We start from the raw sequence: 15,724 nt of genomic DNA, 5'->3' as shown, positions 1-15,724 counted from the left end.
CATAGGTGACACTCATCACTGAAGAGAACGTGATGCCAATCCTGAGCGATCCATTCGGCATGTTGTTGGGCCCATCTGTACCGCGATGCATGGTGTCGTGGTTGCAAAGATGGACCTCACCATGGACGACGGGAGTGAAGTTGCGCATCATGCAGCCTGTTGCTCACAGTTTGAGTCGTAACACGACGTCCTGTGGCTGCAGGAAAAGCATTATTCAACATGGTGGCTTTGCTGTCAGCGTTCCTTCGAGCCATAATCCGTAGGTAGCGGTCATCAACTGCAGTAGTAGCCGTTGGGCAACCTGAGCGAGGCCTGTCATCGACAGTTCCTGTCTCTCTGTATCTCCTCCATGTCCGAACAGCATCGCTTTGGTTCAGTCCGAGACGCCTGGACACTTCCCTTGTTGAGAGCCGTTCGTGGCACAAAGTAACAATGCGGACGCGGTTGAACCGCAGTATTGACCGTCAAGGCATGGTTGAACTACGGACAGCACGAGCCGTGTACCTCTTTCCTGCTGGAATGACTGGAACTGATCGGCTGTCGGACCCCTCCGTCTAATAGGCGCTGCTCATGTATGGTTGTTTACATCTTTGGACGGGTTTAGTGACATCACTGAACAGTCAAAGGGACTGTGTCTGTGATACAGTATCCACCGTCAACGTCCATCTTCAAGAGTTCTGGGAACCGGGGTGATGTAAAATCTTTTTTGATGTGTGTACTAAATGTTTGACAAGTATATGTAGCCATTGTGGGCGAAGAGATTGTAGTTTTTCGTGCACACCATGGTTTATGACATCATATTTCCTGAAATTATGTCGTACGATGTTTTCTGACGTAATTCAGTGGTATATGGGAATAATAGCTGCAGAAGTGTTATGAATACATTTTTTAGTAAAGAAATAAGTTAAATCTTCATGCCTCAGGCTGAGAGGTAACTGCATGAACGGAGAAAATGTAATAAGTAGTGAACTTTTTCCTTTCATTATTTTGTAGGGGATGTCAGCGAGAAAATGCTTCGAAAACGTTTGCAAAAAAATGTTTCAAATGGCTCTGAGCACTATGGGACTTAACTTCTGAGGTCATCAGTCCCCTAGAACTTAGAGCTACTTAAACCTAACTAACCTACGGCACCATGCCCTAGGCAGGATTCGAACCTGCGACCGTTGCAGTCGCCCGGTTCCATACTGTAGCACCTAGAACCGCTCGGCCACTTCGGCCGGCGAAAACGTTTGCAGTTACGTGCAAAGTGTGCTGGAGTCGTTAAGTCGTCACTGTCTAAGACTGAATGAATATAGTCTGGATAATTTGCGCGCCGTGAGTTACAATGCCTCAAGACTTATGCATAGTTTAATACGTGACTTAGTGTGTCAAATCATTAACGTGAGATTGTACCTCTTAACGAGTAGGTTATGACAGCATTTTTAATTTTTAAATTCGCTCGGTAACTGAGCGAAATACTGGAAACAAATTTTTGTTGCTCCTGGAAGCCTTAAGATAGGCAACCTGCAGGTGGAAGAGCGTAACTGTGTGCAAAGCCTTCTAGATATAAGGCCTACGCACAGCGGCCATGTTGGCACGTGACGTCACAAACTGTTGGCCATCTTATCTTCAGTCGGCAGTCCTGTTGGCGTGTATGTTGTGTTGAAAGATTGTGACACGTGAAAGTGACATATATTTCATACAGTATTCGCCTAGAGTTCTTCGAAGTATGGGATACAAGTGCTGCGTTCCCTTTTGCCAGGAAATTATAAATCCCAAAAAGGCATGAAAGTGCACATGTTTCGATTTCCCACTTGTGTGAAGTTGAGAAATCGCTGGATTGCAGCTATTACCAGACAGGAATTTGTGTCTACGAATCATTCAAGTGTTAGTAAATGACAAAAAAATTGTAGCGTGTTATTTGTGTCCTTTGCACCACATTTGCCAATTGTTTTTATTAGCAGTTACGTGTCATGTACCAGTATCATTCGTTTCTTAATTCTGGACCGTTGCTGCGAGGTTAATACGAAGCTGGCTGTGAAATGTCTCTCATATTTGCAGCTATTGTCACACAGTATAGTTATAATAATTAGTGTGACTCGAAAATGTTTAGTATTCCTTATCATTCCTACCAGATTATTGAGTTTCCAGTACTTTTATTTGGAAGAGCTACAGAATGATTTTGTTCAGTTTTACATATACAGCTATTCGGAAATAATTTCAGTTTGAGTAAACTACGTTAGAAAATTGCTTTAATGAATTCAGTGTTCGATAGATTAAGCAGCATAGAAAGCAGAATTTCGAGGTAAGTGCATTTTGATTAAATTCACGGCACTCTGTGACAGAATTTCAGTGAAGGATGTAGGAGAAACAATCTTTTCATGTTTAAGGTTCTAAAGTTCTGGAGAAACAGGGAAATAAAATATTTCTCGGGTTTTTTGATTTATTAAACATTATGTCAGGAGGTGCTCCATTTCGTCGAATTATTTGAGTTTCGTGTGAGGTCAGCAGATTTTGGAGAGGAAAATTTACGAAAATAAAAGTCCGCAGCTCGTGGTCGTGCGGTAGCGTTCTCGCTTCCCACGCCCGGGTTCCCGGGTTCGATTCCCGGCGGGGTCAGGGATTTTCTCTGCCTCGTGATGACTGGGTGTTGTGTGATGTCCTTAGGTTAGTTAGGTTTAAGTAGTTCTAAGTTCTAGGGGACTGATGACCACAGCTGTTAAGTCCCATAGTGCTCAGAGCCATTTGAACCATTTTGAAAATAACCAGGAAAACAAAATATTAAATACTATATGAGCTCCAGTTGCTTTATTTCAAACCGAAAACGTCTGCTTGGTGTTGCATATTGCTGATTTTTTACTGCAAAAAAGAGTACCTCCTGTGGTAAAAGACAGAATTTAAAATTACAGTTTGTATTCAAGCTCAGAAACGCGTATTTAAGGCAAATCGTCAAAATAATTTTAGATCTTGAAATGACATAGGGCAGTTTTGTTCAGTTACTTTACGCAGTGATATAAATTTCCATACTTTCATTACAAGGCCATGTAGAAGAGGAAAGCACGAGAATCCCTATGCGGTCTCAGCTCTAAAACTCGTGAAGTTCGTATAGCTGCAGAGTGCTTAACAGGAGCGTTCCGATACAGAGTCGGCCATCAGTATGTGACGTCGCAAGTGTGCGCGCAGGCCTGTAGTCTAGGTGGTGTTGCTGTGTGACGATTGACGGATCCATGGAGTAAGTGGTGAGTTGGAGAGTGGTTCGGTAGGCAAGACATCAAAGCTGAATCTTCACCACTCAACTCACCCAATTTTTGCGCTTGCTAGAGGGGAAGGTTGAGTGTTACGTTTTGTTGGCAAATCAGGCCACGTGTACGGCAGTTTTCCCCGCGGCCGGGAGAGGGCGGCGTGGCGCGCTGCGGTGGGAGCCACAGGCCACGGCCGGCCACCGGAGCAGGCTGCGCTGCTATCAGGCGCCTGCTATCCTGGCCGGGACGGGACGAAGCCGCATTCCGGGAATCGGCGCCGCCATTTGCATGCAAAATGCGTCTAGGCGCGCTGTGCAGCGACGTGACGGCCGATAGCGGGCCAGCGCTGCCGCTCCTCCCTTCATCTTGTACACGGCACTTCTCTCGATACTTTTTGTATTTACTCTCTATTTGAATTCCCTCTATAGGGTGCGTACTGCCCTCGATCTTACCCTCCACGATCATTTTCTCTAGGTTTTCTCCATCTCTTCTCACAGTATGGCCAAAGGAGTACAGAAATATTTGGCTGACACGAGAAGGAAGGCGCCTGGAGATATTGAGTTGTTTAGTAACGAACATATTTGTACTTGTCTCAGTTCATTTTATGTGCAGCATCTTGCACCAGCGCCGAAGTTCAGATGCCTCTGGCATTAAGGGCTCATAAATACAATTTCAACAAGCTGGACCTTTGTGGTGTTCGTTAATGCTCTGTTCGGCCAGATCTTGGTAAGTTTCTTCATACTCACTCGCCTTAGCGTGGCATATCTCCTTATCATCACAGCTTCCCCTGTCGCGGACGGCTGACGGACACTGGATGAAAGAATGCACGACTTCCAGTTCCATTAATCGACGTGTGAGTCAAACCTGTGCTCTTCGGTCAGTTATCACGAGTTTGGATTTGTTGGGATTGAGGTTCAATCCATATGGTAGATTAATGCTCTTTACTTTTTTTGGTCGCTCAGCAGCTTCATTTTCGCATCTGGCAAAAAGTACGGTGTTGGTAGGAGTCTTTAAAGACTAACTGCAAGCCATTCCAGCATTCCATGGACGTGTGAAATTCAAAACGTGTTTATAGGCTGAGTATATATGTGGGCAAGTTCTATTTTTTCGTCTTAATGTTGTAGATCGAGAGATATGGCTTTAAAAATATACTGCAAATTCAGTTTTGAAGCTACACATTCATTGTATTCACAAAAATGAGTATCATTTCAACCCCTATCACAATTACTCTTATGTTTGTGTGTCGCTACATTTCTATTCTCATCCTTTGTTGCTCTTTCCTCAGTGATATTACCTATACTGGAATGTCCAAGAAATATCCCATTATCATGCCGAGGAAAATACAGGATTGTTCAAAACTGGCTCCAGAGTTTCGGAAGACGACTGTGCAAAAATTTCCTGACGGTTCTGATCAAAGTGCAGTTACTCACGGAGGTCTAAGTCGAATGGCAGCATAACACTGTAGATGTGCTGATGCGTTACTATTTACGCCGGAAATAAATACTTTCCATTTCGGCCAGCAGGTGCAAATCTGGCACTGTATAGCGTCTCCTCGACTTCTGCGGTGCTCATGTTGAACAAATTCTGCAAGCGGCGGTTAAAAGTCGACATTATGCTTATCTCTCTTGTTTGATCTTTTCTGACCACGTCTCATTCCTAACCCATCATTGGTGGAAAAGTTTCTGTACGTCTTTCTTGGATTCACAGCACCGGATTTGCACCCCCTGGCCAAAATTTGAACTAATTTTACAGGGTGTCCGAAAAGTCTTTCCCTGATTACGTAAACTGATAACTCACGCTAGAAGTAACATACAAATATGAAACTGGTGTCTAATTGTTTACAAACTATCAAAGTTTATCTCACACATCAGTAAACTTCCACATGAACACCCCTGGTAGCACGTTGCACATCTAGGCGATATTCAAGTCCCGTCTACACATTAGCCAACATCACTGGAGGGATCGATTCAACGACTGTGGTTATCCGTTGCCGCAGGGTTTCGAGATCAGGTACACGTGTTCGGTAGACCTCCTCCTTGACGTAACCCCAGAAAAAGAAGTCTAATGGGGTTATGTCAGAAGAGCGTGGAGGCCAAACCGTTGGCCCATCACAACCAATCCATCGCCCAAGAAAGGTCATATCGAGATAGGCACGGACGTCCAAACCCCAATGAGGCAGTGCACCGTCTTGCTGAAACAAGACATCGGGGTGACACTGAAGCAGCTGAGGAACAGCATACAGTTGCAACATGTCCAGATGCACTGCAGATGTGATGGTAGCCTCAGCGAAAAAGAATGGCCCGATAATTCGATCGTGCAATAGCGCGCACCAGACATTCGACTTTGGACTGCCTCTGATGCACTCCATGACTCATGTGGAAGTTTACTAATGTGTGAAAAAAACTTTGATAGTTTGTAAACAATATGACACTAGAATGAGATTTTCACTCTGCAACGGAGTGTGCGCTGATATGAAACTTCCTGGCAGATTAAAACTGTGTGCCGGGCCGAGACTCGAACTCGGGACCTTTGCCTTTCGCAAAATGAGTATCATTTCAACCCTTTGGTAGAGCACTCGCCCGCGAAAGGCAAAGGTCCCGAGTTCGAGTCTCGGCGCGGCACACAGTTTTAATCTGCCAGGAAGTTTCCTATCAGCGCACACCCCGCTGCAGAGTGAAAATCTCATTCTGGAAACATCCCCCAGGCTGTTGCTAAGTCATGTCTTCGCAATATCCTTTCTTTCAGGAGTGCTAGTTCTGCAAGGAGAGCTTCTGTAAAGTTTGGAAGGTAGAAGACGAGATACTGGCAGAAGTGAAGCTGTGAGGACGGGGCGTGAGTCGTGCTTGGGTTAGTAGAGCACTTGCCCGCGAAAGGCAAAGGCCACGAGTTCGAGTCTCGGCCCGGCACACAGTTTTAATCTGCCAGGAAGTTTCAATTAGACACTAGTTTCATATTTGTATCTTACTTCTAGCCTGAGTTATCAATTTATGTAATCAGGGAAAGACTTTTCGGACACCCTGTGTAAATGGGTTCCACGATAACGCATCAGAATATCTACCAAGTTCCGCTGCCATACGATGATTATAGCCCACACTGCACCCACGTGAGTAGTTGAACAGTAATTGTAGCTACTCATCACTGGAGGGATCGGTTCAACGACTGTGGTTATCCGTTGCCGCAGGGTTCCAAGATCTGGTACACGTGTTCGGTAAACCTCGTCCTTGACACAACCCCATAAAAAGAAGTCTAATGGGGTTATGTCAGGAGAGCGTGGAGGCCAAACCGTTGGCCCATCACGACCAATCCATCGCCCAAGAAAGGTCATATCGAGATAGGCACGGACGTCCAAACCCCAATGAGGTGGTGCACCGTCTTGCTGAAACAAGACAGGTGGTGGGTTGATTTTGTATAAATGTTATAGATGTTATTAATAAAGATTTTTTAAAAAAAATTTGTAGCTACTCGGTACAAGATATATAGAAAATGACTTACCTGGGCAATTCCTGTCAGCGACTTCAATCGCAGCCACGTATTCTACATCTACATCTACATTTATACTCCGCAAGCCACCCAACGGTGTGTGGCGGAGGGCACTTTATGTGCCACTGTCATTACCTCCCTTTCCTGTTCCAGTCGCGTATGGTTCTCGGGAAGAACGACTGTCTGAAAGCTTCCTTGCGCGCTCTAATCTCTCTAATTTTACATTCGTGATCTCCTCGGGAGGTATAAGTAGGGGGAAGCAATATATTCGATACCTCATCCAGAAACGCACCCTCTCGAAACCTGGCGAGCAAGCTACACCGCGATGCAGAGCGCCTCTCTTGCAGAGTCTGCCACTTGAGTTCGTTAAACATCTCCGTAACGCTATCACGGTTACCAAAGAACCCTGTGACGAAACGCGCCGCTCTTCTTTGGATCTTCTCTATGTCCTCCGTCAACCCGATCTAGTATGGATCCCACACTGATGAGCAATACTCAAGTATAGGTCGAACGAGTGTTTTGTAAGCCACCTCCTTTGTTGATGGACTACATTTTCTAAGGACTCTCCCAGTGAATCTCAACCTGGTACCCGCCTTACCAACAATTAATTTTATATGATCATTCCACTTCAAATCGTTCCGTACGCATACTCCCAGATATTTTACAGAAGTAACTGCTACCAGTGTTTATTCCGCTATCATATAATCATACAATAAAGGATCCTTCATTCTATGTATTCGCAATACATTACATTTGTCTATGTTAAGGGTCAGTTGCCACTCCCTGCACCAAGTGCCTATCTGCTGCAGATCTTCCTGCATTTCGCTACAATTTTCTAATGCTGCAACTTCTCTGTATACTACAGCATCATCCGCGAAAAGCCGCATGGGACTTCCGACACTATCTACTAGGTCATTTATATATATTGTGAAAAGCAATGGTCCCATAACACTCTCCTGTGGCACGCCAGAGGTTACTTTAACGTCTGTAGACGTCTCTCCATTGAGAACAACATGCTGTGTTCTGTTTGCTAAAAACTCTTCAATCCAGCCACACAGCTGGTCTGATATTCCGTAGGCTCTTACTTTGTTTATCAGGCGACAGTGCGGAACTGTATCGAACGCCTTCCGGAAGTCAAGAAAAATAGCATCTACCTGGGAGCCTGTATCTAATATTTTCTGGGTCTCATGAACAAATAAAGCGAGTTGGGTCTCACGCGATCGCTGTTTCCGGAATCCATGTTGATTCCTACATAGTAGATTCTGGGTTTCCAAAAACGACATGACACTCGAGCAAAAAACATGTTCTAAAATTCTACAACAGATCGACGTCAGAGATATATGTCTATAGTTTTGTGCATCTGCTCGACGACCCTTCTTGAAGACTGGGACTACCCGTGCTCTTTTCCAATCATTTGGAACCTTCCGTTTGGCGTTTGTCGTTCACAAAATGTGCCTGTAATGAGCACCTGTAACTTGTAGAGGTGCCCTATCCACTGGCGTACCTCTTTTTGTAGTTACCGCGCAGTCGCCTTCCGCAACCCGCGACACGCTCGCACTGTGCTAGCGCGCGAGCAGCCGGCTCAGTGGCCGTGGTGTGGTGTTGCAGCCGTGCAGCGGGGGCGGGTGCCGCCCACGCAGCCCCCGGGGCTGCCGGGCCAGCTGGCGCTGACCAACGGCGACGCGGCGGCGGCGGCGGCGGCGGCGGCGGCGGGCTTCAACGGCCACTCCTACCTGTCCAGCTACATCTCGCTGCTGCTGCGCGCCGAGCCCTACCCCACGTCGCGCTACGGCCAGTGCATGCAGCCCAACAACATCATGGGCATCGACAACATCTGCGAACTCGCCGCCCGCCTCCTCTTCTCCGCCGTCGAGTGGGCGCGGAACATACCCTTCTTCCCCGATCTCCAGGTAAGCCGGCGAACGGCACGCCACTATCGTCACATCCCCATCAAATTCCTTTCACTCTCCCCTACCTAATTCTTGATCGCCACGCGCTTCCCATTACTCACTCCAACAGTTCAAATTCCGCCAAAAGAATCCTTTAACATCTCATCAAATTCGCATCCATCTTCGCTCGCACCGGACATCTGCGTACATTCTACACTATTCGCAAACTCGACTTCCCTATCCTCATTATTTCCCTTCTAATTTCCACTCTGCTGCACCTGTACCGACAGACCCGAGCAGACCCACACCTACACACACTCCACACCCTTTCCCAATTGAATTAACTTGTAATTTTTCCTCCTATCTATGTAATTATGTAGTTATGTAGTTCTCAATTCGTTCGAGCAATCAATCATTCATAATAGGAAACACAGTCATAGTTTAGTCACTCAAAATGATTCAGAAATTTCCCTTGTTAGAATGAAATCAGGCGATGATTCTTCTTCTCTGCAGGCTCGTGCTTTGCGCCAGTCTGCTAATCTGTACAAATAAACTGCCTCGTATTTTTGGGAGCGTTGTATAATCAGTCGGTAAACCTCAGATCAAGCGGATACTTGGCTTTGATGAAGTTTAACCTTCCGAAGAAGTAATGGAGCTCTTGGATTATTAAATGCAGGTTCGTATCCAGTCTTTCGGAAGTTCCCTTCTGATTAACAACTACGCAATATATCGCTGAATATCATTAATTCTTAAATGTCAAATAATGTAAATTGTTACACACCTTTTGTATGAAGGAGCAATATATATATTTCCCTTTTAGTCGTACAATTTCGTATCAGTTATCTTTTGTCATAAATCTCAATATTCAGATTACAATTCTCCAAACAATGCTAAGGCTAATCGGCACGAAGACAATCTCGCAAGCTTTTTTCTAACAACCAGCAGAGAGAGTACTACAAAGAATAATTATGCGCTCATGGCATAGCTATTGTATGAAACTACTTTGCACATGGATTCTGCGAGTATGAAGATAGAAAATTAGTAAACGTCATTCAAGGGTAGAATTGTATCAGAATAATTCATCGAATATAAAAAGATATTACAAACTCTCATACACATTGAAATCCTCTCCCATACTTATCCAGCATATCAGCTCAAACTCTTCCCTCCTCACCTCCTTCTACATATCTTCCCTGGTTCTTTCCTCTTTAATACACGGTGCAGCTCCTATCCATTCGCCGGCCAGTGTGGCCGAGCGGTTCTAGGCGCTTCAGTGTGGAACCGCGCGACCGGTACGGTCGCAGGTTCGAATCCTGCCTCGGATGTCCTTAGGTTAGTTAGGTGTAAGTAGCTCTAAGTTCTAGGGGACTGATGACCTCAGATGCTAAGTCCCATAGTGCTCAAAGCCATTTGAACCATTTTTTGAACCTACCCCTTCCCTTACTACATTCTTGCTTTCTATCAAGCACACCTCTGCCTCCCAATTTACCGCTCGCCTCCACAGTTTCAAGCGACAGGGCACCTTTATTTATACCCGCTAACTATCCCTCTCTCTACGAGCTCCAGTTCCTTTAAACTTTTTTATTACTCGTTGATTTCCATTTCCCTTTGTTATATTATGGTAGCTACATTTTCCTGACTACCTTCGTTTCCTTCTTTTCTGTTTTATCTAATTGTTTTTCTGTATTTAATGAAAGGCATTTGAAGCAAAAAGTAGTGCCGTAGTTTTGCATTAATGAATTAATATTTCTCGTTGTACAAGTTTTTCGTTAGTTGAAAAGCTATCTCCATATTTCTTGTTCTTGAAAAGTCAGGTTTTTGCCCAAAGAAATCCGTTGTATTATTTCACATAGGTATTTAAATTTTGTAACCTTTTTGTCTCCGGGTAAGCTTTTTTTTTCGTTTGACTTCATGAGGACGTCATGAAATAATTTGTGTCTTCTTTCTTTCCTTCTTTCTCTTGTTCTAGTAATTTTGGATTATTTCCGTATGTTCTTCTCTACTCTCTTTGGTCCATTCCTTCACCACATCACTGATATTTTCGAGTTTCTGCGAAAAATGTTGAAAAATCTTTTTGTTACCTTTTTCTCAGATAGCCTTCTTAGGCGTCCATAGAATACAACTCTGCAACGCTACGTCCTGACTAATATTTTTTATTACTCGTTCATTTCCATTTCCCTTTGTTATATTATGGTCCCTACATTTTCATGACTACCTTCGTTTCCGTCTTTTCTGTTTTATCTAATTGTTTGGCTGTATTTAATGAAAGGCATTTCAAGCAAAAAGTAGGGCCGTAGTTTTGCATTAATGAATTAATATTTCTCGTTATACAAGTTTTTTGCTAGTTCAAAAGCTACTTCCATTTTTCTTGTTCTTGCAAAGTTAACTTGCAAGACTTGTTTGGCTCATATTGCGACTGCACCATTTTTACTTATACCGACTCGATAATGTTAGAAAACTATTTTCAGATTTACAGAGGGTCATTACGGACCGTAATTAACAGCCTGATAAATAAAAAGAATTTTCTTAGGTGCAAATAAAATAAAAATATAATGAATGTTTTTTATTCCAGACTTTGATCACAATATCAATTCTTTAGACGATGACCGGTTTCAGTCCGTAATGACCATCCTCAGATCTTTTTTACACCATGTCCTAAAGTAATAAGGCCATAATGGCGTCGTCAAAACATATAAATATAATCAGCACAGCATCGTCACATAGGTCTAAAATAAGGTGTAGAATAGGCCACAACGTCCACACAGTCATTATTCATTATATAATAAATGTCAAAGATATATACCTGCGTATCTTCAAGCATTTGGGTGTGTTAGAAATTGATTAGAGTTGATATAAAGATTATTCTTTGTTCTTGTTCTTTCCTTTTCTCTGAATTAATATATTTTCCTTTCAGGCATCGTTGTTATGTAGTAGCACAATTTTTTTTGTAGCATTCAGATTAGGGTTTGGTGAGAAATTTCGTTACGTCAGATGATGAGAGGGGTTTGGCGTTAGGGAGAGGTTCAACGGTTAGTGGGAAGTGGAAATTCGTGGAGAAGAGGGAGGGCAGAAAGGCCGACACGACACCGATGACTTCAGAAGGATAAAAATGTGGTAAAGCAATCAATGGTAAACGAACTATTCTGGCACTGACTCGAAGAAATTTAGGAGACCATTGAAATAAAACAGCGGTCTAAGGCGCTGCAGTCATGGACTGTGCGGCTGGCCCCGGCGGAGGTTGGAGTCCTCCCTCGGGCATTTGTGTGTGTGTTTGTCCTTAGGACACTTTAGGTTAAGTAGCAAGGGCGTACCCAGGATCTGAACTAGGGGGGAGGGGGCAGTCATACTAGTCTCAGGAAACAAGGACTCGAGACAACATACAACACTTCTTATTAAATAAAACAGTAAACTAGTGAAAAACTGCTTTCAATAAACATTTTAAATGTAAGAATGCACTTGTTTAAAAATACAACTTTTTAATTCAGTAACAATCTTCTAGGATTTGCCGACAGTAACGTGCCAAAGACGGAAAAATTACTCCCGGATCTGCGCGAACGAGTTCGAATATCTTTTGGGAGGGGGGGAGGGTGGCAGCTGCCCCCCCCCCCCCCTGCACTTCGCCGGGTGCGCCCATGTTAAGTAGTGTGTAAGCTTAGGGACTGATGACCTTAGCAGTTAAGTCCCATAAGATTATGTTGTGGGTTGGCAGGAGAGCCAACACCGGATACTAGAGGAAGCCGAAAGGCACGCGTTTTAGCTCACGCAGGCTTGCGTGAGGTCTGGAACAGGACAAGGAAACTAGACTTTAGAAAAACGGACGTATCTGGTGGAATACTTAACTTTAATCCATTAATGATGAGCGTCGCTCTTGACGGTACATGATTACAGTATCGATAGTAACTGGTAATGGCGCCTTGCTAGGTCGTAGCAAATGACGTAGCTGAAGGCTATGCTAACTATCGTCTCGGCAAATGAGAGCGTATTTTGTCAGTGAACCATCGCTAGCAAAGTCGGTTGTACAACTGGGGCGAGTGCTAGGAAGTCTCTAGACCTGCCGTGTGGCGGCGCTCGGTCTGCAATCACTGATAGTGGCGACACGCGGGTCCGACGTATACTAACGGAACGCGGCCGATTTAAAGGCTACCACCTGGCAAGTGTGGGGTTTGGCGGTGACACCACAGATTTCACACACATTTGAACATTTTGAAATAAAACAGGAATATCGGAAGGTTGTTTAGACGCTATTCCTCTGGAGAACAAGTTCGGTACTTTAGCCACAGCGACGCGAAGCTCTGGTTTCAGGGAGGGGGCGGGGCAGGGTGTAGGGAAGGGTTGTTTAGACTAAAAGAAAGTAGCAGAGTCGCGCTTGGTCATCGTAGTAAATGTGTCGTTCTCGATCTGTTTGTTCTCTCGTGCTGTTGTCCCTGCCACGTTCCCGCAGTGTTACGACCAGTCCAGATAGTGTCAGCGCTTCTGTTTACAGCGGTCGACGTCTCTTTCAGCACGCGCTCCGCCTGTTTGTTTTTCCCGATCGGACCTCCCGCGGGCGCCACGCCGCTACAGGGCGGTAATCGGCCACGTGACGTATCGCCGATGACCGTTTACACGGCCGGGCCGCGCCAAGGAGCGGCGACAGGCGAGCGATCGGCCATTAGTGTCCCGGCCTAATAACATATCGGGCAGAATAAACAGGTTACAAGGCGGCCGGCCGATCCTGTTATGATAGCGGCCGCGTCCACGTTAAATATTAGCCCGCGGGACGGGCCGGCAGCGAATGTGAATTAATGAGCGTGTTTTCCCGATAGCAGAGCTAACGAGAGCGCCGGCCACTGAATTAACACGGCGGGCAGGCGCTGCTGCTGAGTGGCCGCGTTAATCCCGGCACAGGCGACGCTCTAATTGCGCCAGCCTATGCGCTGTCCCCGCGTGTTGGGCCAGCACGGGACACCTGCGCCACGGGAGCAGCAGAGGCCTGCCTTCCGCAGCAGGTGGCGACACGCTGCTGTGGCCGGTAATGCGGGATTGGCTGCTGGCTATCACGACAGGCGCATCCGCCAATGGAAAAGGAGGCGCTGAGTATCGTGTTACGAGCATGGAAGGAGGACTGGTTTTAACGTCCCGTCGACATCGATATCATAAGAGATGGAGCACAGCTGTCTAGGATGTGGAAGGGAAATCGGCTGTGCCCTTTCACAGGAACCATGCCGGCATTTGCCTGGAGCTATTTAGGGAAATCACGAAATACCTAAATCCGGATGGACGGTTTGAACGGTCGTCCTTCCGAATGCGAGTCCAGTGTGCTAACCGCTCCACCACCTCGCTCGGTGTGTTACGAGTAGGAAAGCAGTAACAGCACAGTGGATCACTCAGTGGCTTCGGACGTGGACTAGTTACCAAATGGCATCTTACAAGGGACCCTCCCCATCGCACCCCCCTCAGATTTAGTTATAATTTGGCACAGTGGATAGTCCTTGAAAAACTGAACACAGATCAATCGAGAAAACAGGAAGAAGTTGTGTGGAACTATGAAAAAATAAGTAAAATATACAAACTGTGTAGTCCGTGGGCAACATAGGCAACATCGAGGGTACTGTGGGTACACGAGCGCCGTGGTCCCGTGGTTAGCGTGAGCAGCTGCGGAGCAAGAGGGCCTTGGTTCAAGTATTCCCTCCGGTAAGAGATTTAAATTTTTATTTTCAGACAATTATCAGAGTTCAGGCACTCACACATAATCAATTTCGCTCTCCAAAATTCCAGGACATGTTCAGATTTGCTTGGACATATGCAGGATTTGACGGTCTACACACGGAAAAATTTGAAAACGTTAAAAACATATGTTTTGACAGAGCACAGGGAAAACTGTGCGACTGTGAAACTGTTGCATTCATTTGTTGCCGTTTATGTGACACACACTCATGTTTTTCATCACTTTTTTGGGAGTGATTATCACATCCACAAGAAAACCTAAATCGGGCAAGATAGAAGAATCTTTTTACCCATTCGCCAAGTGTGCAAGTTAGGTGGGTCGACAACATATTCCTGTCATGTGACGCACATGCCGTCATCAGTGTCGTATAGAATATATCAGACGTATTTTCCTGTGGAGGAGTCGGTTGACCTATGACCTTGCGATCAAATGTTTTCGCTTCCCATTGGAGAGGCACGTCCTTTCGTCTACTAATCGCACGGTTTTGCGGTGCGGTCGCAAAACACAGACACTTAACTTATTACAGTGAACAGAGACGTCAATGAACGAACGAACAGATCAGAACTTGCAAAAATAAAGTCAGTAAACTTTTCGCTTGAGGGTAGACTTGAACCAAGGACCTCTCGCTCCACAGCTACTCATGCTAACCACGGGACCACGGCGCTCCTGTGCCCACTTTACCCTTGATGTTGCCTATGTTGCCCACGGACTACTCAGTTTGTATATTTTGCTTATTTTTTCATAGTTCCACACAACTTCTTCCTGTTTTCTCGATTGATCTGTGTTCAGTTTTTCAAGGCCTATCCACTGTGCCAGTTATAACTAAATCTGAGGGGGGTGCGATGGGGAGGTTCCCTCGTTAGTAACACCAGAGACATTTCGGCCCCTTTAAGGCTGTCCAAGTCGACTGTTGGTGATGTGAGTGTGAAGTGCATCATCAGAGACCGTGGAGCATTGCGGAGGTCTGCTGTAAAAAAAAAAAAAAAAAAAAAAAAAATGCATGAAGTCGGCGGAAGGAATCACTCCTTAGTTTCAAAGGGCTACCAGCAGCCCATATAGAGAATGGGGTACAATTGTAGTGCAGTTCCACATAAGCTACACATTTCTGTAGTCAGCCGTATAAGCGAGACTGGAGGTGGTGTAAAGAATGATGCCTCTGGACAGTGAATGGTTGGAAACGAGTGTTTTGGAGGATGGGTCACGCTGTACCCTGCGGGAGGACTTTAGTTCGGCGGATGTCTGGAGCACTTCACTTGCCATCATGTCTAGTGCATCTGGAGAAGTACTGAGGACATGCTGGTAGAGTATGGGCGTCTTTTTCGGGGTCAGTTTGTGGTCCCTTATCGCCCTCATAAAAACTAAATGCGTGAGGATATGAACATATTTTGCAGGATTGTTTGATGCGTTCAGTAACGGAAAAGTCCGGA

The 15,724-nt window shown here is 45.3% G+C and overlaps 1 protein-coding gene across 2 annotated transcripts in view; it reads left to right on the top strand.

Moving 5' to 3' along the window:
• Positions 1-15,724, top strand: part of LOC124804606 (steroid receptor seven-up, isoforms B/C) — a 435,391-nt gene that overhangs the window by 128,380 nt on the left and 291,287 nt on the right. For both annotated transcript variants that reach the window (XM_047264805.1, XM_047264804.1), the window contains one exon: positions 8,310-8,611. In XM_047264805.1, the coding sequence (XP_047120761.1) occupies positions 8,310-8,611 (302 nt within the window). The remainder of the gene's footprint in view (positions 1-8,309; positions 8,612-15,724) is intronic.

Source organism: Schistocerca piceifrons, chromosome 7 (genome assembly GCF_021461385.2).
Source record: "Schistocerca piceifrons isolate TAMUIC-IGC-003096 chromosome 7, iqSchPice1.1, whole genome shotgun sequence".
Classification (NCBI taxonomy): Eukaryota; Metazoa; Arthropoda; class Insecta; order Orthoptera; family Acrididae; genus Schistocerca; species Schistocerca piceifrons.
Note: the sequence above shows the minus strand (reverse complement) of the source record. Positions and strands in the feature narration are given on the sequence as shown.